The sequence below is a fragment of the Xenopus laevis genome, chromosome 8L, assembly GCF_017654675.1.
Source record: "Xenopus laevis strain J_2021 chromosome 8L, Xenopus_laevis_v10.1, whole genome shotgun sequence".
Lineage (NCBI taxonomy): Eukaryota > Metazoa > Chordata > Amphibia > Anura > Pipidae > Xenopus > Xenopus laevis.
The window spans coordinates 14,094,750-14,122,336 of record NC_054385.1 but is presented as its reverse complement, the minus strand read 5'-3'; the positions used below and the strand labels follow the sequence as shown (position 1 = coordinate 14,122,336).

The following is a 27,587-nucleotide window of genomic DNA, read 5'->3' as shown; positions in this document are numbered from 1 at the left end:
AGGTAGAAGAAATAAGCAGGAGGGAGGGAGAAGAGATGAGCAGCAGGGAGGAAGAAAGGTAGAAGAGACAAGCAGGAAGGAGGGAGAGGAGAAGAGCAGAAGGGAGGGAGGGAGGGAGAGGAGAAGAACGAAGGGAGGGCAGGGAGTGGAGAAGAGCAGCATGGAGGGAGGGAGAGGGGAAGAGGAGCAAGAAGGGAGGGAGAGGAGAAGAGCAGCAAGCAGGGAGGGAGAGGAGAAGAGCAGCACAGAGGGAGGGAGAGCGGGGCCGTTGGGCTGAGCACGGGGGGCTACTCTGCAGATCCCCCCTATCAAGGTAGATTTCCTGATGAGGGCCAGGTGTTGAGAGTAGATCTCAGGCTAACAAAGGGCACCCCTGCAGTAGAATAAGAGGGTATAGAGCAAGCAATGTGTTCAGACAGAGCCAATAGTATCAGCCAATAGTATCACCTTAATGGTTATTTAAAAGCTTTATTAAACGACTCATCATCCATGAAGGGAAAAGCCCCAATTAGGTGCATAATTGCACCTGCGTTTTTAGAGGGGTGTCAAAAATATAAAGCATTAGATATATAGCATTATACTGTATCATTATAATAGAGGGAAATGATAGAGGGTAATCAGACACCAGTGTCAAACCAGTTGTACTCCAGTTTTGCTGGACTAATATCGCTAAGGAATCAGCCAACCACAGCAAGCAAGCTTCTGTTATCAAGAATGATGGCCAGGGAATTGTATTCTAAGGCAATTTGCAATTGGTCTTCATTTTTTAACCCTTTATAGTGAAACAGCACTGCATGCTAGCAATAGCGCTAGCTGCAATTGTACAGCAGGTTGGGGGTGATGAGGTGTTACAGTCCTTAAAATCAGACATTTAGCAAAAGCAATTGGAGATGAAATGGTTGTACATAATTTCTACCAGCAGATGGCGCTAAAACACTTGTCCAGTTTCTGTTATACTAATGAAAGATTTCACGAATACAGTTTATAGGCCTTTTACGTGAAGGTGCAAGGCTAGAGGAATCACGGTTAATGGTTTTAGTATGCATTTTACCTTTGTGGGATATAGAACATATGCTGTGGAGGGGGTTTATACAAGACACCTTTGTACGCAGGCCAGAGACCACCCAAAATCCTAAACAGCGAACTTTTCCCACAGCCGTTGGGTCCGGTGATCAGAAGATGCATTCCTTCCTCTACCTGCCAGGGGAAAATAACATACAACATTATATGTCCTTTTTTATCAATGTATGAACTTTGATTTAGGATTAGTTAGTACTTTCATAGCCAGAGCTGGGTGTGAGGGTGTAGGGGACAGTCCTGACTTGTGCCTCTAGTTATAGCCTTGTACAGGTCACCATTTAAACAGATCCAACAGGGGCAGAAAGAGGAGTAAAATAAATTTGTAGCCTTACAGAGGATTTGTCAAAAGAAGGCAAATAATTGAAAAACTATAAAAAATTAAAAAAAATAATGAAGACCAACTGAAAAGGTGCTTTGAAGTTGCCATTCTAGAACATATCAAAAGTTTAACCAGGGTTAGGAGTTTTTTGGCTGAGAAGTTTGCACCAACTGTAAGCAAATACTGTATATTGTTCTATACTGAGCCAATCTAGATCTTTTTTTTGGGTGGCTCATCCAGAGCTGTGGAGTCGGAAGCAATTTGGGGTATCTGACCAAAAATGTACCTACTTCAGGTCTTAGTAGCTTTAAATACAAGCACTGAAAATAACCAAATCAAAATTAAGAGCTTCTGTGAAGGAGGATATGGCAGAAGCAATTCTGTTTCTAAGAACAATACATATTACTGCTATATGTCAGGATCAATTAATATATAGGCTGTTTTAGGTTTTTCAGTTGTTTTTGGTGTATGTAGTTTATCTTTTAGTTTGATTTAGAATTACCAAAGGATGTGGTTTATATCTTTGGACTTTGGCAGTGATAAAATGCTTTGTATGTTGTGTACTTAACTTTTTTCAAGCAACATGGAAATTACATTAGTAGTCGGAGCTGGAGGTGTCATAAATCATTTTTATAAATAATTTTTAACAACTATTATATTGGTCTTCGTTATTTGTTTTGTATATTTATTTAATTATTTGCCTTCTTCTTCTGACTCTTTCCCGCTTTCAAATGTGGGTCACTGACCCCATCTAAAAAAAACAAATGCTCTGCACGGCTACAAATTATTGTTACTTTTTATTAATCATCTTTCAATTTTGGCCTCTCCTATTCATCTTCCAGTCTTAAATCAAAGCATGGTTGCTAGGGTAATTTGGAAAACCAGATGGCTGATATTGCAAACTGGAGAGTAGCTGAATAAAAAGCTAATTAACTCCAAAAACACAAATAATAAAAAATGAATACCACTGCAAGTTGTCTCAGAATATCACTCTAGATCATACTAAATGTTGATTCATAGGTGAACAACCCCTTTAATTGCAGCACCATCAGCACTGAACTCCACATTTGCAGCAACTCAGAACATAAAACATGGAGTACTTTATTATATCTACTTTTCTTTGCCTATTTAAAGTTAAAAGCTAAGATAAAAGCATGGGTAGTGCTTGGCTCACTTACCACTGGCTACAATCAGTATATGATCATCACTACAGAATACCCTGGGTTCCATCAGCCTAAGAACCCCAAAAGCCTAATAATGAATAGTGATGGCTGTAATGAGAATACTAGCTTTGCTCAGCATGTGTAGTAGGCCATGTAAGTGCACTGCCATTGCCCCAGGTCATGACTGTTGTATCAGGGCAAAGATAAGGAGAGATATCCACTGTAGTACCGTCATTCACTGCCAACATGTTCAAGTCCTTGGACATTTGACTTTGTATTTGTATTATCAAGGCTTGACTGTTGATAACTATATCGGGCAATGATCAGAATGTTCTGACAATACAAAGTCTCCCCGTGATCCACGTGTGACAACTCTTCAGATTGCCATCCATATAAAGATTAGAGCGCAGAGAGAAAGGTGAGATTATCAGCTCGGAAGCGATAAGAAAATTGATCAGTTCAAAATAAACTGATGAGGACCTTGTAAACAGAGCAGGACTCATTCACTAAGGCAAGGGCCAGAAGATGTTGGATCTCGAGCTCGGCCTGTGTTTCTCCACAGCTGGAGAATCCACTGTCCTGCTGCTCTTCTGCTCTTCCTCTGCCTGCACTCTAAAGCATTGTTTCCGCTCTGGTGCAGGCAAACGGAGCGGATTTTCAGCGCCAAATTGTGTCATTTTGCGACAATATCCACCTACAGGTCGAAAGGCGAGAGGAGCAGCAGGGCAGGCAGAGAATCCTAGCCCTAGCCAAAAGCCGCCCACACATGGCCTCACATAAGCTGCTGATTTGCTCCTTCCAGGTACGACTCCTCATTACAATGCCAATAGATTTACTGAACAACATAGAAGTGGTTCTTTTTTTTTAAGCCACTCACCCGAATATTTAGACGCTCCACAACAACATCTCCTGTAGGAGTGACGATCGGGATGTTCTCACATATGATCCCATTCTCCACGTCCACCACTTTCCCTGGAAGAGAGTTAGCAATACTAGCACATTAATGTGCCTTTTCACATGCAGATTTAATAAAGCAATGTGCAGTGCAAAACCCAAACTGTGTCCATTTACCTGTAAATGCTATTCATAAATATTTGTGCATCAAGGCATGCTGCTATCCTCTCTGGCTATGATGCACCCTCCAATGATTGCCAGTTCTTTTATAAGTGCAACTGGATATCCTAGGCTACATACATCAGTAAATCAAGATAAATTATGGTAACCTCAGAAACCCCTCCAAATGAGCTGTTGCAATATCTAAATTCTACTTTTTTGTTTTTTGTTTTTTTCTCTATTGCCATAGGCGCTGATATATATATAAAGTTTGGAGATATGGAGATATGAATCTCGTTGGCTTGGGAATGAGATGTTGGACAGTTGGTGCCCAGATACTTTTAGGCATGTAGTGTATGTAATCATGTGAACTTATTTGTAAAGCAGCCACTGTGCCTTGGGAAGAGAACATCGGATTCAAATGTGATCGCTGCTCACTGTATATTGCTGCACCTGTACTGCCTCCAGATTAAGAGAAATATTGCCGAGAATATGAACAGTGATACTTTGGAGAGCCCTTGAGCAAACACAAATATGACAAGACTTTCAAGTGTTCCAGCGGTGGAAAAATTCCCGTAATTCTAACTTGCTTATTAACTCAAAGTACAAGAAGATGAATACAGTGTACTAACATATCTATTAATAATGTTATATAACAAATGTGTTAAGTTGTGATTGCCTAACGATTTGATCAGCCTGATTTGATTTTCACTGGGTTCTGACAGATGTGTCTGTCATTCCTTGCATACCTTTTATCTCGAGTGGCCCTTCCATACGAATTCCATGTTGAATGACGTCCCTGTTCTTGGACTCGGCTTCTCCAAACTCTCCGGGTCGTTTGTAGATGCCTTTATGCACATCTTCAAATACCTCAAACATATCATGAACCCTTGCCGTGTAGCCAGCCAGCTCCGTCACCTGCCACACAAGCACATATTTCCAGATAAGAAGGCTGCTATTAAGGGCACCTAAAGGTGGCCATACATGGGCAGATTTAAGATGCAGATTCGAGTCCAAGTTGGCATCACATCTGCCAATGTATGGGGCCCTCCTATGGGGCTACCCAACGTATATCTGGACAAAAGTTCTGCCAGATGTTGATCGGACAGGTTTGATTTTCACATCGGATTGAGGACTGCATCGGCTAGTTGATGCAGTCCTTGACCCGACAGCTCCCGTTCCGGTTGTTGAAATCAGATTGTTTGGCCTAAAACCAAATGATAGGATTAACCTGATATCGATCATGTTTGGTGGTCATATTGGGGGGAAAGATCCACTCATTTGACGACCTTGCCAAACAAGCAGATCTTATAATGTATGGCCACCATAAGCCTTATATCATTAGGCTGGAAGACAGCCCATAACCCACCTCTTTGTAGGATGACATGACTCTCTCTATGGCATCAGCAGATGCTGTCAGCAGGTTTCTAGCTGTGGTAAAGGCTTCGGCTCTATCGCTCACCAGCTCCTCTTCTTTCATCTCCATTGCAGCTTTTTTCACCTCCTCTGAATCTGTGAAATAAATTTGAACATACAGGACACAATGGACTGGAGGCTTAAAAGAGAAAAGTACATGGCAGCTCCACAATTGTTTAACTATCCTGCCAAAAACATAAAGACAGTTTTGTAATACTGTTTTAATATTTTACTGGAAAGCATATATCTTGACACGGTTACTAATTCTATTAAACACTATGTGCCAAATTGTTATTATATGTGGTCACAACAAACAAGGGACCATTCCTGGAAATGCTCAGCCCACTTGGCATATTGTTCAGGTATCATGTTCTGATACAAATGGGAGCTTTATCATTTGAGTTCTCTGATCTTCCAGCCCTGGATGAACTGTGCAACAAGACCTGTTTATCTTGGACTTTGGCCAGAGTAAGAGCCCTTTGCTGATAATGTCCAGCTATTTATCAGTATTGGTTGCACTTCTTTGGCACCGACACATACACTCCAAGCAAGAACTTGTTTCTTTGTTCTGAGAATGTCAGTATAATGAGGATAAAAAGTGACTGTAGTCTGGTTATTTAAATTGAAAATAGAAATTGATATATTCCAGATAGAAAACATTAAAACCACTGTGCAGTGGTTTGGCAGTGGAAATGCTGACCCTTAAGGTGGCCATAGACGTTACAATTATGATCTTTCCTGGAAAAGATATTTGCAAGAAAGATTGTTTGTTTCAATACACTGGTGTAGAGCTGAATTGTCAGATATACAGGTAGAAACAATAGAATTCTACCTGCATCTGACAATTCAGCACTAACAATGGCCAATGTTCACGTGCCTTCAAATGCGGCCAATCAAAATTTTCCAGCCAGCCAATCGACGAGCCGACTGATATCCAAGTCTTCTGCCGATTTCCGTCTCATCTCCCACCATACACGCACTAAATATCACAGGAAAATTTGCTTTGTATGATATTATCGGTGAGTCAATGGCCACCTTTTAAAGCACACACCATACAACAACTGCATACAGAAACATTAAAATCCATGGTCAGAAAGCTATGATGAACTGCAATTCCCAGACTTTTACTAGGAGTTCTAGTTCACAACAATCTTTGCATTTTCCAACTGGAATTATGACAATGAATATTTGATTTTGAGCTCTCCTTCCTAGCATTCATGCGCTTACCAGTTTCAGCATAGCCTGTAGCCGTAATGATGGGCACAGCGACCATAACCAAACCCGACGCGCTCCACACATACTTCATTAGGAACTGCTCCAGCATCACATACCACAGCCTCTCCAGGAGGATAAGGTTAATTTGCGAGGATAGATCTTCATAACACTTCCTTAGGAGGGACATCTCCACCTGCAAAGGGAGCAGAGGATAAATAAAAAATACAGTACTCTTAACAATTCCTTTAATACTCAGGTACAGCCATTTTATGAGCAAATAAACAACCTACACTGGTTCAACAGAATCTGATGTGCCATTGGTGTTTTGTTTGTGGATACTATTTTGGGCCCTTGGCAGTTTTTGGGCTATACACCTAGAGGCACCTGATACTAAACAGATATAAACTGGAAGCAGCACTCCGTTTCTGTATTTAATACTCAGGTACAGGCAGGGTTAATGTCACCACCAATTTCCATGGCCTATATAAAAACAGTCGGACTGCGGGTCCTGAAACTCCTTGATGGCTTCTAAAATCCCTTTATTGAACTTTACAATATACTCTGTCAAGTATAGGAAATCAGGTCTCACCCTTCTACACTCACTCCTTTGTTCCCTGCAGAGGGGCCACCCACAGTTTAATAACCTATGCTCTTATTGGTGTAGTCACTGGGTCCCACAGCACATGCAACTGGTTTTAGCCCTACATTACCCACACATTTGGGGCAGGTGATCGGATAGCAGACATATATTGAAAGCTTATTCTATAATCCCAAAGGTCTGAACAGGGCATGAGCCAAGTGAATCATGAATGTATTGGCATTTTTTTGGAATAACCAATGACACATAGCTGCAGGTCACCGAGTTGTTCAGTACAATACAACACATATTTGGTCATATTTTGGCACAATATCAGCCCTAGGGTTCATCCCTGGGTATCCTGATGGCCTGTTCAAGTTGGCCACAAAATAGTATGTGTATGGTGAAAATAAATAAATGATACTAAACACAATCATAACAGCAATGACGCCAGCATATACAAGAGATTATTATTATTATTATTATTAACAAATGTTGCGGCATTAAAGGGGCTGTTCATCTTCCAAACACTTTTTTCTGTTCAGTTGTTTTCAGATTGTTCCCCAGAAATAAAGACTTTTTTCAATTATTTTCCATTATTTATTTTTAATGTTTTTTCAAAATTTGAATGTTTTTCTAAATTTGAATGTTCCTGTCTCTGCTGTTTGAGTGTGGCAGCTCAGTAATTCAGGCGCAGCTCAGTAATTCAGGGGCAGTTTAGTAATTCAGACGCACTCTAAACTGTTACAATTCTGCAACATTTAGTTGATACATTTCTCAGCAGAATCTCTGGAGTATTAGCAACTATTGTATCAATTCTAACAGCTGCCTGTGATGAAACCCAGAGATTCTGCTCAGCAGGGACAAAGATAAGAAATGTATCAACTAAATTGATCAATTTAATACAGTTTACAGGGTCGGCGACCCCCTCTCCCAGAGCTGCTTTAAAAGGTGGAAATGACACTTTACACTTCAATATTAGAAAACCGGTGATCCATAGAAAATAGAAAGTCATTGGAAAAAGGTTTTATTTCTGGTGATCTATCTTAAAACAACTAGTTGTTTGAAGGTGAACGACCCCCTTGAAGGAGAACTAAAGCCTCAGTCACAGGGTGGAGGGGGGGGGGTATTTCTGCAGAAGTTCCTTTTCTTTCTTCTTTTCTCCAGGCATGTGGGATCTTCTGCAGAAATACCCGGATCGATTTTAATCACTAGGGGATGCCTAATATTTTGGCACCCTCCAGTGATTTAAACTTAATTCTCCTTTAAATGAGTGCAATATTACTCGCCCGTAGTGCTCATTTACTCATCACTGGCATGCAAGGTACTGCTGCACTCTGCACCGGAGCAAACACTGCTTGGCACAAGGTAGCCCAAGCATTGCTGAAAAATGCAAGAGATCTGCGGCCAGTGGGCCAGTTAAAAAGGCTGTTCGGGAACTTGTACGTTTCTGTTAATTCTTTTACAAGTTATTGTGAAATAAACATTCGGATTTCTGTTGCCTGGAAGTCCTTGCCTTTCTAAGTTACTGCTGAGACCACCATTTGAGCGAATTCCCACAATATATAAACACAGGCAGAGCTGCTTTCATGGGGAAATTAAAAAACACGGCAACTTGAACCTGCTCTTTGCACGCTGCACCACCAATCACACGTTAGCTGCCTAATTAGAACATATTCTGACACAGAGCCGAATTAAAGAGAACACTAAGAGGACCTCCCATTTAAAGGATGTAGCAAGGTTCCCATACCCTACAATGTATTCATACAAAAAGTCAGAACTAGCAGCCAGCTCAGCATATACAGATGAGAGAACCATGACACACTCGGTCACATGGGGATTACACAGTGCGACACTAAACAGCACCCAAAAGTCACTCTCTCTCCCTCCCCAAGGTATTGGCATAATACACAAACAACAATAGACTGGCAGTGTGTTAGTGTATCACATTAGCTGGTATCCCCGCTGGGACTGGCTGCTGGGACCCAGCACTATGAGTGCAGCATTAATAACAGAGAAATCTGGAGCACTAAAGCTGGCCATAGATGCAAAGATCCGAACGTACAAATCATCGTACGATCGGACTTTCCCATCTCCCGACCCGCCACTAACCATTCAGATCAAAGTCTTACCAGTCAGATTAGTAAAAGAACAGATCAGCAATGTTCTGCCCCTGACAGCAATCGTACGATATCTATATCCAACCAAAGCGAGTGACAGTCTCCCACTGAAAATCGTACGATCGGCAATACACACAGAGATATTATCAGCAGCCGACAGAAATTTTTGAACCTGTCCGATCGACCAAACGACCGATCTCCGCCGGACGAAAAATGTCAGGACTCTCCACACACGGTCCGAATATCGTACGAATCCTCGATTCGTACGATCAGATCTTTACGTCTATGGCCAGCTTATGGGTTACTTCACACGAGGAGATTCGGGGAGATTTTGTCGCCTGGCGACTAAGCGCCTCGACTTCTCACGAGAAGATTCGGGGAGATTTTGTCGCCTGGCGAGTAACTGCCTCGATTCTGGGCGACAATCTCCCCGAACTGCCTCCTTGTGTCTTCCCATCCACTATAATGAAAAGTCGCCTGTGCTAAAGCACACGCGGAGCATCGTTTTCCGAAGCCGCCTGAAGTTGCCTCACAAGGAAACTTTGGGCAACTTCAGGAAAATGCCATGCCGCGTGTGCTCTAGTGCGGGCGACTTTTCATTATAGCGGATTCGAAGATACAAGGAGGCAGTTAGAGGAGATTGTCGTCCAGAAGTCGAGGCGTGTAGTTGCCACGCGACAAAATCTGCCCGAATCTCCTCGTGTGAGCTAAACCTAAATGAAATAGGAGGTTGATCTGCTGGAAACTCAGTAATCAGACCGCAGTGGTTTTGAAAATTACTGTCCATTTCAATTTCCCAGTGTATTTCTCCCCCCCCCCGTAACTGAACTACAACGCCCACAAGCTGCAGTTTATCCAGCACAAGGGAGAGAATATCTGGGGGGGGTGCTGTGCATGCAGATCTTTCTGTATCCGGCCTGAGGCCAAATGGGTTAAACGCGTCGGCTCATGCTTGTGCTTGCAGCATCCTGGTAACCAAAGCAGAAGTACTGAGAAACAGGAGCAGCAGCAGAGAGCAATGTCCTACAGTAACCTCGGCCCAGAAGCGCCACAATATTTACTGCCATTCAGCTCGCTTATTCAACTCATCTAAGCCCCTTCCGTAACCAGCCTCTAGCACAAGGGAACCATGCTAGCCCTGAGATACCACAGAGACTCATGGGAAATTGTACAGATTTCTAGCTGTAGAAAGCTAAAATAAAACATTAACAGCTTGACACAGGGAATTATAGCTTTGTCTGACTCCAGCTGCAGGGAAACATGTAGGGATGCATCGAATCCACTGTTTTGGATTCGGCTGAATCCATCTTGGAAGATTCGGCCGAATACCGAACCGAATTTGCATATGCAAATTAGGGGTGTGAAAGGAAAAGTGGAAAAAATTGGTTTACTTCCTTGTTTTGTAATAAAAAGTCACGTGAAATCCCGCCGTCCACACAATTTGCATATGCAATTATGGTTTGGCCAGGCACAAGGATTCGGCCGAATCCGAAACCAGCTGAAAAAGGCCAAATCTCCAACCGAATCCTGAATTCGGTGCATCCCTAGAAATATGTATGACTTTGGTGAGAATGCTGGGAGTTGCAGCTCACAAATCTCTGGTAAGCTGGAAATCAGAAATCTGCCTCTGACCATGCAAAAAGCTTTGTTTTAATCATGTAGCATGATGCAGACAGTCCGATACAACCTACAGTTGTTGTTTTTTTGTCTTTTGGTATTCCTATGTGCTACAAATAGGGATGCACCTAATCCAGGCTTCGGTTCAGCATTCGGCCAGGATTCAGCCTTTTTCAGCAGGATTCGGCTGAATCCTTGTGCCTGGCTGAACCGAATCTGCATTTGCATATGTAAATTAGGGGCAGGTATGGAAATCACATGACTTTTCATCACAACAGAATAATTTTTTCCACTTTTTCCCTTTCCTGCCGCTAATTTACATATGCAAATTAGGCTTCCGTTCGGTATTCGGCCGAAACTTTCACCAAGGATTCTGGGATTTGGCCGAATCCCAAATAGTGATGATACATTAACTCTTAAAGAGGTAGGGGGCCTGTTATCCAGAATGCTTGGGACCTGGGGTTTTCCAGTTAACAGATCTTTCCGTAGTTTGGATCTGCATACTTTAAGTCTACTAGAAAATCATGTAAACATTAAATAAACCCAATAGGCTGGTTTTGCTTCCAATAAGGATTAATTATATCATTATTACAGAGAAAAAGCAGTTTTTAAAAAATTTGGATAAAATGGAGTCTATGAGAGACAGCTAGCCGGTAATTCTGAGTAAAGGGTTTCCGGATAATGGATCTCATACCTGTATATACTGAACATTCCAGCTCAACCCAATGTTGTTGCTGCACGAGTATACACACTTTATATACAGATTTGATCAGGCTACAAAGCCCTAACTCTGACAATCACACTTGATGCCAAACAATTACAGACATTGCAGCGGCTAAATGGAAAAACAAACAGCAGCAATTCCCCGAAGGAGCTTGGGCCTCTTGGCCTACGTTCAGATCCAACACTGTGCTGATTCCGTTCTCCCTTTCCCCCCATTTAGGTCATGGGATTTGGGCTGGACCTTGTGAGAACAGAAGGCAACAATTATGGGGGGGTTAGTGTCAATCGCAAAGCTGTTTCTGGCTGAATAGTCCATACACAGACAGATTTACTCGGATGAATCGCCCCCTTCAGACCGTGTTGGCAGCTTATCTTGGGAAGGGTTATTTACGAAAATCCTCCAGAATCGTACGTTTTTTTCAGTTTTTTTTTCCCAATTGTACATTTTTGTTCAAGCTGAAAAGCTCGAATTTTTGCCTTAAAGTCTAAAAATGGTCGGATAGGGACCTCTGCCATAGACTTATACACAACCGTGGCAGGTCCGAGATGGCAAATTTTCTCTTTTGGGATTTTTGCAGAATTGGGTTTTAATAAAAATTCAACTTTTTGCCCCCAAAAAGCGTGACCAGATAAATTCAGAGTTTAGTAAATAAGCCCCTTAGTTTTTTGGGTCCTCTCTGACTGACATCTGTTCGAATATTGGCCAGATAACGATTCGGCAGGTTTAAAAATCGGTTTATTAATGCACTCTTCTCCTGCATTGGCCTTTATTACGACCGATATGACCAGAATAGGTGTCAAAACAAGTGGATCTTCAGGTACATGGCCACGTGGTTCACCTTTAAATATATTATAGAATGGCTAATTCTAAGCAACTTTTCAAATAGCCTTCATTTTTTTTAGACTTTTTGAATTATTTGCCTTCTGATTCTTTTCAGCTTTCAAATGGCAAGGTACACTGACCCCATCTAAAGCCACAAATGCTCTGTAAGGCTACACATTTATTGTTATAGCTACTTTTTATTACTCATCTTTCTATTCAGGACCACTCCTATTTATATTCCAGTCTCCTATTCAAGCCAATTATGTATCAATGTATGGTTTCTAAAGAACTTTGGACCCTAGCAACCAGATTGCTGAAATTACAAACTGAAGAGCTGCCTAATAAAAAAGCGACATAAGTCAAAAACCACAAATAATAAAAAATGAAAACCAATTGCAAATTGTCTCATAATATCACTCCCTACATCATACTAAAAGTTAATTTAAAGGTGAACGACCCCTTTAACGCTAAAACCTCCTCATCTCATGTAGAGTTAAAGGAGAAGGAAAGTCGTCCTGCACTTGGGGGTGCCAAATGTTAGTGATTGTATTTACTTACCTGAAACCCCCAGGCCGGTGCTCCTATCAGAAGAAAACTGCACCGGCCCGGGGTTATTACAGTGAGCACCATGGAGCGATTCTCTTCCGGCTTCTTCTTTCTTCAAATTTCCGTGGCAAATGCATGCGGAGTAGAACTAAATAGCCGACTTTTTAGATAAAGTTTGGCTTTTTGCTCTAATGCGCATGCACAGCCGCGAAGAAAGAGGAAGACGGAAGAAGATCACTCCATGGTGCTGCAGTTTTCTGCTGATAGGAGCACCAGCCCAGGGTTTCAGGTAAATCAATACAATCACTTGGGGATGCCTAACATTTGGCACCCCCAAGTGCAAGGCGACTTTACTTCTCCTTTAACAGAGGGAAAGGGACAATAAGTACCATGGGTTAAACCACCCTGATTGGTCCACCATGTAAATTGCTTTCATACCTTGCATAAAATGGGCAAGAAGCGTGAGCAGATCTGACCTAATCATATTGAGGGAAACCATTTTTTTTAAAAAATCCTGTTTCATTATAAATAATAAATATAGAGGATGAATACAGAACCAGGAGCCCAGAGAACCATCAAATCTGTAGCATTTATGTCTCTCAAGTGCTCCCCTCAGGTGTAGTCTACCGTTTGGCACCCTGCTCAATGTACTACATTCTCCGGTGGAAACGTGCCAACGCACAGCCTTTTGCCAGTACATCGTATAATAACCATGCTTTTATGCACAGTTCCACTCACAACACTATGTGCTCTGCTGCACGGATCATTTTATAGGCTATTTGTAGTTTCACTAATAACTTAATTATTGAACAATTAGCCCGGTGTCTCACGTCAGTATCACAGCTCCACCTTTAGAAGAGATGGAAAACCGGGTGATCAGCATAAACTGTTAACAAAACCTATTAATTAAGCTCAACCATAATTATAACACAAGTTTGTTCTATATTTAAAGACACCATTACAGAGGAACCACCCAGGAACAGTGTAGTATAGGTTCACTAGTGTTATATAGAATGCCCGAGACCTGGGGTTTTCCGGATAAGGGATCTTTCTGTAATTTGGATCTTCAATCATCTTCAAGCATACTAGAAAATCACGTAAACATTAAATAAATGGTTTGCTTCCAATAAGGATTAATTATATCCTAGTCTTGATCAAGTACAAGGTACTGTTCTATTATTAAAAAGAAAATAATTTTTTTTAAATTTGGATTATTTGGATAAAATGGAGTCTATGGGAAATAGCCTTTCCGTAATTCTGAGCTTTCTGGCTGAAGGGTTTTGGGATAATGGATCCCACACCTATATATATGTATATTTTTGCAGGGCCTAGTTTTATAGCAATATACCGAACTGCTTGTACTCCCCTTTACCTCCTGACCCAAAGCAGTCGCATGGTCTGCTGCCTCTATAGTTACACTTCTACATACTCCTGTGGCTCCTGATTTTATAGTTTTTAAATTATTTTTCTCCTTTTTCTGACTCTTTCCAGCTTTCAAATGGGGGTCACTGATCCCATCTAAAAAAAAAAAAAAATGCTCTGTAAGGCTACACATTTTTAATCATCTTTCTATCCAGTCCTCGTCTATTCATATTCCAGTCTCTTATTCAAATCAATGCATGGTTTGTAGGGTACCTTGAGTAGACTCAAAGGTGAACAAACCGTTAAGGAATACCCCCCACTGTGAGTTGCAGTTGGACCGAGAGTTACATATCAAAAGGAAATTGACCAGAAGCCCCAAGGCAACGCTGCACCAATATTAGGTCAGGAGTAACTACGGCAACAGCAGAGTGCATGAGCGGGCCTTAGAACTGGTTCTTCTGGACATGTAACATGTTAAACAGAGTAACCTAACACCAAGGGTTTATTTCCACAGCTCTTTGTATGGATCTGAAATGTGTAATGGAGAACAATAGAAGCAGGTCCTGATGATCCACATGGGGCAATGTAGTGTGACGCAACCCTTTCTGTGTTTATATCTGGCAGAACTATGCTCCGCAAAGCTTGTCCTGGACCAGTGCCTGCAGCAACTGCCACCTGCTAGTGAAAGTAATCCTGCAAGTACACCCACCTGTCCTTCATTCAGTCCATGTTCCGATCAGTGTCATAGTGTTCATCTTGCAACCACCATGGGCCCATCGGAGACACATGGAGCACTAGAAGTTCATCTGAAGGCTGGCGTATGGAGTGGGCCATGCTTCTGTAGTTACGCCACAAGATGGCCAACATACAGCCACCTACAATTGGCTATTACTAGGGGCTTGTGCTATGACAGTCAGAAGCTGAGTATAATGGGCAAGATGTCTGCTCTTAAACACTACTACAGGTATGGGGCCTGTTATATGGAATGCTCTGGACCTTGGGCTTTCTGGATAAGGGGTCTTTCCATAATTGGGCTCGCCACACTTTGTTTACTTAAAAATCATTTCAAAATTAAATAAACCCAACAGGCCAGTTTTGACTGTTTTATTATAACAGATAAAAGGTAAATGTGTTTCAGATTTTTTAATTATTTCATGATAATGGAGTCTATGGGAGATAGCGTCGGAGGACCAGGCTTTGCAGATAACGGGTTTCCAGATAATGGATCCTATACTGTATTACAGTACCCCACATCAGTCAGAGGGTCCCATAGTAGAAATGTGTTTTATGTTCCTTTGTTTTACACATCTCTAGAGGCAAGGGCTTGAATATATAGACGCACGTGTTCAAATGCACCTAATATATGCTCTGATGCAGCTGAAGGGAAGCACTGTGCCCTTTCATACAGGGAGGATAAGTTCTACAATTTTCTTTTACACAATACTAAATAGACTAAATAACACTCTGTGTGATAATACCCAGCTAAGTATAGCTGTACGCCGGTACAGATAATAGGAAGTCCAATAACCAGCCCAAGCAGGAACTGGTTACAACCTGGCAACGGTTCACACCCTGTAATTTACAGTTCTCCATCACAGACCAGAGCTACACAAGAATGTCACTGAGCAATCACCTATCCCAACAATCACATCACTACCTGCCTCTAATATTCACACACAAACACATCGTTTTTTAATTATTTGCCCTTTTCTTCTGACTCTTTTCAACTTTCAAATGGGGGTCACTGACCCCATCTAGAAAACTAATGTTCTGTAAGGCTACAAATGTATTGTTATTGCTACTTTTTATTACTCATCTTTCTAATCAGGCCTCTCCTATTCGTATTCCAGTCTCTTATTCAAATCAATGAATGGTTGCTGGGGTAATTTGTACCCTAGCAACCACACTGCTGAAACTGCAAATTGAAGAGCTGCTGAATAAAAAGCTAAGTAACTCAAAAACTAGAAATAATAGAAATGAAAACCATTTGCTAATTGGCTCAGAATATCACTATCTACATCAGTGATCCCCAACCAGTAGCTCGCGAGCAACATGTTGCTCTCCAACCCCTTGAATGTTGCTCTCTGTGTCCTCAGAGCAGATGCTTATTTTTGAATTCCAGGCTTGGAAGCAAGTTTTAATTGCATAAAAACTAAGTATAGTACCAAGTAGAGCCTCTTGTAGGCTTCCAGTCCACATAGGGGCAACCAAATGGCCAATCACAGCCCTTATTTGGCACCCCATGGGACTATTTTATGCTTGTGTTGCTCTCCATCTCTTTTTACATTTGAATGTGGCTCACGGGTAAAAAAAGGTTGGGGACCCCTGATCTACATCATACTAAACGTTATCTCAAAGGTGAACAACCCATTTAAAGTTAATTCTACCTGCTCAGAATATCTTCCATAATACAAGACCATTTCAGAGTTCTAGTTTTTCATTCTGTATCCCTAAACCTACACATACCCATAATATCATGGAGCTGAAAGGAGATCTGAAGCGTCGACTGTCTGCAGTTTTCATAAACAAGTTGGATAGAAAAAAAAAACAAAGTATCTGCAATGTGGAATTTGCCCTTGGTGGAGCGAAGTTGTTTTAACCTTGGCCTGTTGTGCCGAGGAATAAATAGGTGAAAAAGCAGAACGGGGTTGTTACGGAGAGTGGCCAATTATGCGGCACTGTTCTAACAGGCAACGTGGCCTTTTAAAGTTCAGCAGCACCGTGTGCTGTTATAATTACTGGTGTAATCTGCTGGATTATGGTGCACTACACAAAAGCAGTCACATTCTGTCCAGATTTAAACCAGCATGCTTGTGATAGTACCCATACAGGATTTTTATAGTGTTGGGGACTGAAAGATCTACAAACTGTTCTAGCTTTAGGGTGGCCATACACTGCCGATAAAAGATGCAGACAGACCGAGTTGGCAAGTTATTGCCAACTCGGGCCCTCCTGTGGGCTTCCCCGATCGATATCTGGCTAAGAGTCGGGCAGATGTCGATCGGGAAGGGGAAAAATCCCAACGCATTGCGGACGGCATCTGTTTGTTGATTCAGTCCCGCAAACAGACCGCCTGTATTGCTTGCATTATGATCCGATCATTGGGCCCTCAGGCCCACAATCGGATCAGCCCAATATCGCCCATCTTAAAGGTGGGCATATCGTGGAGAGATCCACTCATTTGGCGAAATCACCAAACGAGCAGATCTCTATGTGTATGGCCACCTTTACTGTGGGTTGTTCTGTGCATGGCCAGCACCCACACTATTCTTCTTGGTAACCCAAAGCACACAATGCTATGGATTTTCAACACTGCCCCAAACTGCTCCATGTATTCTGCTCTTCGCTGACATTTCCCTATCCATGCTGCTCCATTTCTTCTGCCCCTCTCTGATGTCCAGTCCACCATCTCCTGAAGGCAACACTGATTGCCAACTATTTTGCTATTGCCCTTCTATTTGTTCTTCTATACCATCTATGCATTAATACACAGCACGGGGCAAAATCTGCCAAAAATGAACAGAGGGAGGCAGCACAACTAAACAAAAGCCATTAAATAGTGACATGAGGGTTTAGGGAAAACTCAACCTGCAACCTACCCTAAGCCACAATATCTTAACCAGCAAAACGTTGCCATTGTAGGAACTGCACCTAACCTGTACCTGCGCCTTCTCACTCTGTGTGCACCTCTCGTTCCAATACACTGAATCTTCAGGAGCAGTGGAGAAGTGTACTTCTCTAGTCTGACCTCCACCCAACCCTAACCCCCAACGATTGACCAAATTTCAACCTGAACCTGCCCAACCAGTGGTCAACCAACAGGTTACTGCGGGTTTTGGGTCAACCTACACATCACTACAATATCCATCATAAAACAGAATTTGAGATATGCCCCGATACAAAAGATTATCGAACACAAAAAGGTGTTACCTTAAATGTATAATAAACTAGTTCCTTTTGTAATCTGATATTTACAATTCAGTTTATAGCCTACTATAGCCATCTAGTAGTAAATTAAAGTTTGTGAGAATTAAGGTGGCCATATGTGGCTAGTTAAACTTGTTTGACCTGATCTGAACCCACAAGGGGAGGACCACAACAAGCTGCTCCGATCATTTGCCCTCAGGGAAATAAGTGCAAGGTCTTTGACCACAGATAAAAACATTCCTTGGCCACCATGATTTTCTTGCCGAACTGCCAAACTAGGGTGGAGTGCATCACGGCACAGGGTCCTAGACATACCACCAGCCCATAAAGTAAAAAGCACCACACACCCGGCTTGTGTGTGCACCACTATTGATACACAACTGATTCTCTGTAAGGCTCATTGTCATTGTTTATCTTCCTAAAGAGGTCCGCTCCTCTCCACCTAACATTCTGATTTCCAAGCTGCTTGCTGGTTGCTAAACTTAGCGGGACCATAGCAATCAGCTTTCTCTGCATCAAACTAAATGTCAATTAAGGCAAACTACCCGTTTCAGATTTCTTTGCATTTAGTGTCACTGGTTTACATTTCCTTCCCACGGAGTCGATACTTCCTCACTCAGAACTGTCATCGCTATTACACTAAGAAGAGTGACACTACATTTGAAAGTTTTGTTAGTTTAGCATTAAAGTGCCAGTCCCCCCTTGGTGGGACACAGGATCGGGACAGATGTCAATAAAGGGATTGGCATCACCTGTGACTGCTTACTTCCAGCTGACATTATGCTCTCCAACCGTAGCTTTAAAGGAAAACTATACCCCCAAAATAAATACTTGAGCAACAGATTAAGTTTATATCAAATTAAGTGGTTTAATAAACTGAAATATATATTTAAGTGAATATTGCCTTTTTACATCTCTTGCCTTAAAACACCATTTCATGATAGTCTCTGTGCTTCTTCAGAGATCACCTGACCTACTACACTACAACTCTCAAGGTCACAGACGTAGAGATCCTGGCCGACTTTCGGATGACCCCACACAGGGGCCAATAAGATGCCGACTCAGTCTGTCGGCAGCTTTTATCGGCCCGTGTATGGGGCCTTAACTGTAACAGGAAGAAGTGTGGAAGCAAGACTGAACTCTGCCTGCAGGGCTGTATTTAGATCCGATGCTGCCCTAGGCACCGGACCTAAACAAGCCCCCTTACGTTGCGGACATGGTGTCACACTCTGTATGCCGCGGATGTCATGTCAGCTCGCCGTGCGCGTGACGTCAATTATGCATGATTGGTCTGCCCCCCCCTACCCGTCACCCCCCCCAGCTCCTGGCGGAGGGTGGGGGAATTTAAAAAGGAAAAAAAACAAATGAAAGAGGAAAAAAATTAGGCACCCGCCCCCAAAACTTTACGACCCTAGGCACAGGCCCTCGGGTGCCTTAATATAAATGCAGCCATGTCTGTCTGTTAAACATGTGACCTAACAAGTATAGTTTTTTTGGCATGTTTGAGTGCACCGTGAATAGGGTTGCCACCTTTTCTGGAAAAAAATACCAGCCTTCCTATATTCTTTCCTTTTTTTCCTATTAATAACATTGGCATCAAGCATCATTTTTACCGGCCAGGCCGATAAAGAACCGGCCAGGTGGCAACCCTAACCGTGAATCATACAATCCCAGGGGGCTGCCCTTATTTTTAAAAATGCCAGTTTTTTATTTATGATTACCCAATGGCTCATACTGCTAAACAAGTATATTTACATGAAGCAGGGTTTTACATATGAGCTGTTTTATGCAATATATATTTATAGAGACCTACATTGTTTGAGGGGTATAGTTCTCCTTTAATGCAGAGCCAAAAGCAGGATTGTCATGCTACCTGTGCATTACTCCTCAGTACCTCCCTCTACATTTACAAGTGAAGTTCCCCGACTCCTCTACACATCCCTGTACATTAGTAGAACACTGTTCTTTAGACCCTTTAATGAAACAAATCAAGTGCCAATAGACTGTAATTGGCTGAATAACTGCCAGTCCAGCCCAGCAACTTCTGAATATGATCTTGCTGCCTGACATTTCGAGTCATCGCTGTAAATGGAAACTGTACAGACGTAAACAGAGATCTTATGTTTACAGACAGAAGATATTTGATAACCCAGAGTAGGGCTTTCCTGTTGAAATCCTGAGGCCACAAGGGACAATTCTCTAGGACAACAACATTCCAAAGTGTCTAGCCCACAAACACAATAGTATCCATGGTCCTAATAAAATGGAGAGAGGTAAGAAGCACCGACCCAGAAGAACTGAAATTAGGTGTTCAACAGTAACCTACTATAGCCATTGGTGAAGATGAAGGAGGAAGCCCAGATGTGTGGGAAACAATTAAAGCTGACCCTAACAATATCGCTATTCTCAATATGTGTTAGGACCTGCATTAGGGTCTCAAGAGAACTGTATACTATACAGGACATCATATAAATAAGACTGTATGTACACATGAAACATCCATGGCACAGTAATACCAACTAAGCCTGCCATTAGGGCTGGAATGATCCACTCCAGGGAATATTAGAGGCTATTGAGGAGCCTGGACTGGATCATTATCACCCTAATGACATAGGGTTAGTGGACATTACTGATCACTGAGGTGTCGTCCATCTTACCTTGTGACCCCCATAAAAAGCGATCTCTTCTGAATTGGCAACCACCCTTGAATGCATGTAGCGAAGTTCTCCTTTGCGGCGCGCCTCCTCGGCTACCAGTTTGCCGAACTTCGGGGAACAGCTTCTGAGCACTTTGGCGGTGATGACGACTACAAGTCCAGCGATAGTTGACGGCCAGGCTGTGTTAGCCCCTTTTGATTTGGCCGTACTGATCAAAGTGTACGTGGTCACCACCACATCCAGCACAGGTTTGGTCAAGTTAGAGTATAAATGGGCCACTGAGTTGGCAAAGGCCACTACGTCCTCAGTCAATGACTGGTCAGGGTTGCGCAGTCGTCCATCCATGTTACTGACTCTGTAATAGGTTTGCTGGCCAAAATATAATCGATAAGCATGGGCAACCAATCGGGTTCGGAAGGCCAAGCTCAACTGGCCCTCAAGGTAACGGATGGCACTGTTGATGAAGGTTGCTGGAAGAGCAATAAGGAGCCACTTGAGGAGCTGCCACACAAAACTGGCTGGTCGTTTCTTGACTATAGCCCTGGTCAAGCGTCCATCTAGTTGGGCCACATACACCGACAGAAACGTCCTAGAGATGAGGGCAGCCGAATGCAATAACAACAGCCCAAACTCTTTACACGCCAGCTTAGGGAACAGCAGGCGCAAGAGGCGGGCCAACCTGCGGAAAAAGGCTCTGTTCACCGCAGTTCTCTCGTATGAATTCGGGGAAGACGACGATTCCTCTGTGCTTCTCGGGAGCCCGTTAGCCTTGGGGTCGTTTTGTAGCTGAAGGCAAAGGCGTCTCAGCGATGGGTAAATCCTCCGGGCCCCGTAAGCCGCCAATGCCAGCGCCGCCACCCGTTTTAACACGGCAGAGCGGGTGACGGGGGACGGGCAAACCTGAATCATGATGGGGGCAGTACGTATAATATCTAATATCTATAGAATAACCTGCAGCTACCAGACTACACAGTGAACTTAATGACAATACTCATCCTGTATAACTGCCCTATGTTAATAGTCTAGTCTAGTGCTAGAAGGAAATGATAGGGTTATCTTGCCCTTGATTTAAATACTATGGGAATTAAATACACAAGTGTATACACATATATTATATATATATATATTCTAGTGATGCCTACAGATGGGACTATAGCACGTGTATAAGTAGATCTGGCAGCCCTACAGCTACTTACACTTCCTGGATGGGGAAACAGACCCAACAGGAACCTAAAGAGTTAAACAACTACACATTTAAACAACTACCCTGCTTTGTGAACCCGCCCGCTACCCGTAGCCCCTCTGTAACCCTGGAAGTCCTGTATCCGGGGCTTCTGCTGTCACTTCCCAGTAGGAACTCCACCAGACGCTGTCACCGTCACTCACATCTTGTAACGGGGAGGCTTGTGTGCCGGTGGCAGGCCGCGCCCATCCTGGCGTCGACCAATAGGACAGAAGAGAGGGCGGGGACAATCAGAAGCTGAGATTTACACACGCTCTTTTTCTCTGTATATGAATTAACTTTATTCACAAACTAAAAGCGGCAGGCCCTAATAATACATAAATAACAAGTGTCTAAATAGTATTATTATGTCATGGAAGCGCTTGATTCTAAACAACTTATTTGTTTATTTTAGTTTTTTAATTATTTGCCGGCTTTTGATTCTTTCCAGATTTCAATTGGGGTTGCTGACCCCCCCATAAAAATACTCTGTAAGGGCAGGGGCACACGAAGCTACTGGGGGAGATTAGTCGCCCGGTGACAAATGGCTTCTTCTTCCAGTAGGGTTGTCACCTTTTTTGGAAAAAAAAATACTAGCCAACATTTTGGAAATAAAAAGAGGGACAAAAAAGGTGCCACGCCCATTTTGTGTGGCCACACCCCCTAATTGCCATGTTCATTTTACAAAATTTGGCAGGTTATGAAAGTTTGAACATATTTCTGTGTTTTTTTTTTTTTTCAATTACAGTTTTGCTAATGAAGGTGAATTGCCGTTTAAGCTGTGAGTCTAAGGGGCAAATTTACTAACCTCCGAAAATTCAAAGTTGAGTCCAGGGCGTCGAACGCTGGCGAAGTTGTGCTAACGTTACTGCGCAAAGTGAAGCGAAGTTGCACTAGCGTTGGCTAATTTGCATACGGCGGGAAGTTAAAGTTGAATGGACGTATATGTTGCAACCAATACATTACACTACACAAGCCCAGGAAACCTTAATAAAATAAAATAGAGTTGTTATATTGCCCTACACATGAGCCCACTGTATAGTTTATGTGCCATATGTTAGGAAATGTAGGGGAGAGCCCGGGTGCCCTAAAAAAAATGTATGCTCTTTTTCAGACAATCACCCTGAAAAAGGTAAAGACGGCAGCGTTTTTTGGGACTTAGAAAAATTTTCAACAATTTTTTATTGCACTTCGCCTGGTCTGAGCTGGCGAAGGCAAGTCTGGCGCAAGAGGTAACGGTCAGTAAAATCCACATCTTAGTGAATTTGTGTAGTTACATCCATTCTCCAGAGAGCAAAGTCGCCAGGCGTTAGGGAGCGAAGTACCTCTAAAGACTATCTCCTTCGCTAGCGAATTTACGATGGCGACCATTAGTATATCGGCGAAGTACCGAAATTACAAATTTTTGCCCTCGTTAGTCACTTCACCCTTTAGTTAATTTGCCCCTAACTTCTCCCAAGGGACCTGATATCTTATATTGTTGCTTATTTCAAAATTGTTACAATTGTATCTTATCTGCAGCTGTGGCTATTCTGGGCTCTAAGTTTAAAATATTGTTTCTTTTTCTGGCTGTTTAGTGCAGAGAAAACCGGGACTTCCCAGTACAAACAAGGGACTGTCAAAAGAGGGACTGTCCCTCTGAAAACGGGACAGTTGGGAGGTATGCGGCCTTCCTATATATTTATCTTTTTTTCCATTAATAACATTGGGATCAACCATAATTTTTATCGGCCAGGTGGCAACCCTATTTTTGGGCGACTAATCTCCCCGAACTGCCTCCCCTCCGGCTAGAATGTAAATTGCCGGCGGGATGGCACTCGGACCGCTTCGTTTTCCGAAGTCGCCCAAAGTTTCCTCATGAGGCGGCTTCAGGGAGCCGGAGGGGAGGCAGTTTGGGGGAGATTAGTCGCCTGAAGAAGAAGCGATCTGTCGCTGGGTGACTAATCTGCCCCAGAGGCTTCCTATGCTCCTGCCCTAAATCTACACATTTATTTTACTCATCTTTCTATTCAGGCCTCTCCTATTCATATTCCAGTCTCTCGTTCAAATCAATGCATGGTTGCTAGGGGTATTTGGACCCTAGCAACCAGATTTCTGAAATTGCAAACTGGAGAGCTGCTGAATAAAAAGCTAAATAAATCAAAAACCACCAATAAAAAAAATGAAAACCAACTGCAAATTGTCTCAGAATATCCCTCTCTACATCATACTAAAAGCTTATTTAAAGGTGAACAACCCCTTTCGATACTAGTCACAAGTTATTTGGCACTATAATAAGCCTATGATTAAGGGAGCTATTCCTGAAATGCCTCAGGCGTACTAGTCTGCAGCATAAACCTGCATTTCAGTGCTTCCTTTTGGTGTTGTTTGCCCTGAATACTCACAGCTATTAGGTGTCCCTAAAGATGCCTGTGGGTGCTAAAGACCAGGGTATAGATATATATAGTGTAGTGTCTCTTTAAATGAGAACTAAAGCCTAGCTAAAGAAGTGGGCTAGAAATATTGTAGCCCCAGAGCTCCCCATCTTCTTTTCTGCTGATTCACTGGCCATGCTCTGTGCTGCTGTCACTTACTGAGCTTAGGGACCCACTCACAATATACAGTACACATAGAATAGAAATGTCACAATATAAGGCTGATTAGTAATTAATACAGATAATTACTACATGGCAGCACAGAAACCAGTGCAACTAGCATCAGAATTTAATAATCAGCCCTGTAGTATCCGCTTATATTACAGTCTAACCTCCTTTTCTGCTTGATCACTTGCAACGACCCCTAAACTTAGCTTCTCAACAGCTGCTCAGAGCCCACTGAGCATGTGAGTGTCACAGACACTTTCCAAGATGGTGACCCCCTGTGACAAGTTTGAAGTCCTGTATCATTGCTGCTATTGACAAGCTGAAACTTTAGGCTGGTGCAAAAATTTCAGTATGTAAAATATTGCATTTTAAACCATATTAATTTTTAGGGTTTAGTTCTCCTTTAACTGTGCAGAGGAAAAGAAGCTGAACAAATAATCCGCTTTTTTTTCCTACCAGTGTGGCACATCAGCTCCCATGCTTTATCTGTACTGTGTAAATATATTCGTCTATTAGGCTTTTCATGAGCTCACAGGTCCAAGCTATTGTTTTTTGTTAGAGCAGATAATGCTGTGGCTCCATCTGGTGTCTTTCTTCATAAGCAGATGCAGGGAGGTATAGTAACTATCCATAAGGTGGCAAATGTACATAACAAGCTCATCTCCAAACTATCCCGTTTTCTTTAGGACAGTCTCGATTTTGACAGCTCAGCCCACAGTCCTGGGTTTCTTACTGAAATGTCCCGACTTTCTCTTTGTTCTCCCGCACTGACGCCAGAAAAAGATAGAAAGTTTCAAAAACTTAATTAAAGTAAGAGGCTTTTTGGCAGAGATAGCCTATGATTTAGTGCCCTTTAGGCGCAAAACGCGCAAGGCTGATATTTTGTAATGCTTTTTCTTTAAAATGAACTTTTTTTTAATGCACCACTCATTTTTTAGTCCAATATGGGGACAACCTGTACAAGTGTTTTCCAATAACATTTGCTTTTTGGCAGAGAGCCCAGAACAGTCAGTAGCTGCACTTGGATACCTTAGTAGCAATTTAAGATAAGCAAAGATACAATTGTAACTATTCAAGATAAACACTTCTCTCGGGAGAACTGAGACTAGCAGCTTAAAGGGCACTTCATCTTCATTAGTGAAACTGTTATAACACATAACTGTGAGGAACACTGTCCGCGTTCTCCTTCCGGCAGGTCGGCGTCGCATCCAAAATGGCTGCGCCCAGGGGAGGGCACCGGAGGCCAGTGTGACGTTTCACGCAGCGTGTTGACGCTGGCGCGTCTATTCACATGTTGGGAGGTAGGCAAGCGTAATGAGGACACATTGTTGTCGGCCTCATGCATGAAATTGAATTCATTCCAACTAAATTCGTCCAGACTGGTTGTCTGTAATTGAATTAATCGCTAATATCAATAGGGTTGCACACGGCAAATAAGAAGACTGATTCTGCACTCCAACATGTAAAGAATTTAGTGAAATCTTTATGGTAGCTTCATTTAAAACATACACACCCCACAGTCTATAGGCTGCCTATAGGTACAACAACTAGATGTTACTGGACCCCACAGCAACATAACTTAAGGGCGCCCAAAATATCCATAGGTTGTCCTGTTTTACCAATATATATATATTAAAATGACTTATTAATTTGGGCCTCATGAGCCCCCTATACCTCCTGGGCCCCCTGCAGTCGCAGGGTCTGTTTCCTCTGTAGTTAGGCCCCTGAAAAGCTGCATTTTATGGCATAGACCACACCTATCCCAAGCAGCTACTTCTTTCTCTTGTTATCCTGATACATTCCAAGGATTTGCACCTTGGACCTTTCCAGCAGGTTATGCAACCTATATGAGATAAGAGAGTGCAATTTCATATACATTGAATTCATTAAAGGGATACTGTCATGTAAATTTTTTTTTTTATCAAAACGCATCAGTTAATAGTGCTGCTCCAGCAGACTTCTGCACTGAAATCCTTTTCTCAAAAGAGCAAACAGATTTTTTTTTTTATATTTAATTTTGAAATCTGACATGGGGCTAGACATATTGGCAGTTTCCCAGCTGCCCCCAGTCATGTACTCTCATAAACTTCAGTCACTCTTTACTGCTTTACTGCAAGTTGGAGTGATATCACCCTCTCCCTTTCCTCGCAGCAGCCTAACAACAGAACAATGGGAATGTAACCAGGTAGCAGCTCCCTAACACAAGATAACAGCTGCCTGGTAGATCTAAGAACAGCACTCAATAGTAAAATCCAGGTCCCACTGCGACACATTACACTGAGTAGGAGAAACAACAGCCTGCCAGAAAGCAGTTCCATCCTAAGGCTCAGGCTCAGGCGTTTTTTTTTAAATACCACGATGGGGGTCTGGGCCGGCAGGGGCCCATGACGGGTCGGGCCCACCGAGTTTTTTCCTGACGGGCCAGTCCGACCCTGCCTACACACCAATATTACAACTAAAAAATACACTTGCTGGTTCAGTCTATAGGCGATGGCCATTCCGTAATTCTGAGCTTTCTGGATAGCAGTTTTCCAGATAACGGATCCCATACATTGAGCATTATTTACAAACACACCGTATCTGTTATGGTGATGTCGGGAGATTCACTGCTATCCTAATAGTGATCCTGGTGCTGTTATCATGTTCCAGGGATAGTTCACAATAAAGATAAACTCTCAGTATAATGTGATATTCTGAGACAATTTGCAAATGGTTTTCTTTTTTTATTATTTTCGGTTTTTGAATTGTTCAGCTGCACTTCGGCTTGTAATTTCAGCATTTATCTTGTTACTGGGGTCCAAATTACCCTAGCAACCAGGAAGTGGTTTGAATGTGAACACTGGAACATGAATAGACCAGGACCTGGAAAGAAAAATGACAATAACCAATTGTAGCCCTGGAAATGCAACACTACTGGGGGTCAGTGACCCTTAAATGAAAGCTGGGAAGAGTCACGAGGGAAATTGTTTTAAAAACTATAATTAGAAAACAAAGACCAACTGAAAAGCTGCTCCCTGTATAAACTTAGGAAGCTGTTTTCGCATTCACTTCCTGGTTAATATATTATGGCACCTCATGAAATGAAAGAACTACAGTCAATTTATGAGGAGAATGGATTTGGAAAGCGGGGCTGACACTGAAGCCATCCGTATTAACTTTGGTTTATACAGTACAGTGGCTGTCAC

At 42.5% G+C, this 27,587-nt stretch overlaps 1 protein-coding gene across 1 annotated transcript in view; it reads right to left on the bottom strand.

Moving 5' to 3' along the window:
• Positions 1-22,025, bottom strand: part of abcd1.L (ATP binding cassette subfamily D member 1 L homeolog) — a 34,246-nt gene extending 12,221 nt beyond the window's left edge. The window contains exons 1-6 of the mRNA XM_018242261.2: positions 20,599-22,025; positions 6,259-6,439; positions 4,985-5,127; positions 4,365-4,533; positions 3,440-3,534; positions 1,052-1,197 (exon numbers count right to left, since the gene is read on the bottom strand). Coding sequence (XP_018097750.1) covers positions 1,052-1,197; positions 3,440-3,534; positions 4,365-4,533; positions 4,985-5,127; positions 6,259-6,439; positions 20,599-21,507 — 1,643 coding nt within the window. The 5' untranslated portion in view covers positions 21,508-22,025. The remainder of the gene's footprint in view (positions 1-1,051; positions 1,198-3,439; positions 3,535-4,364; positions 4,534-4,984; positions 5,128-6,258; positions 6,440-20,598) is intronic.
• Between the last annotated feature and the right edge of the window lie 5,562 nt (positions 22,026-27,587).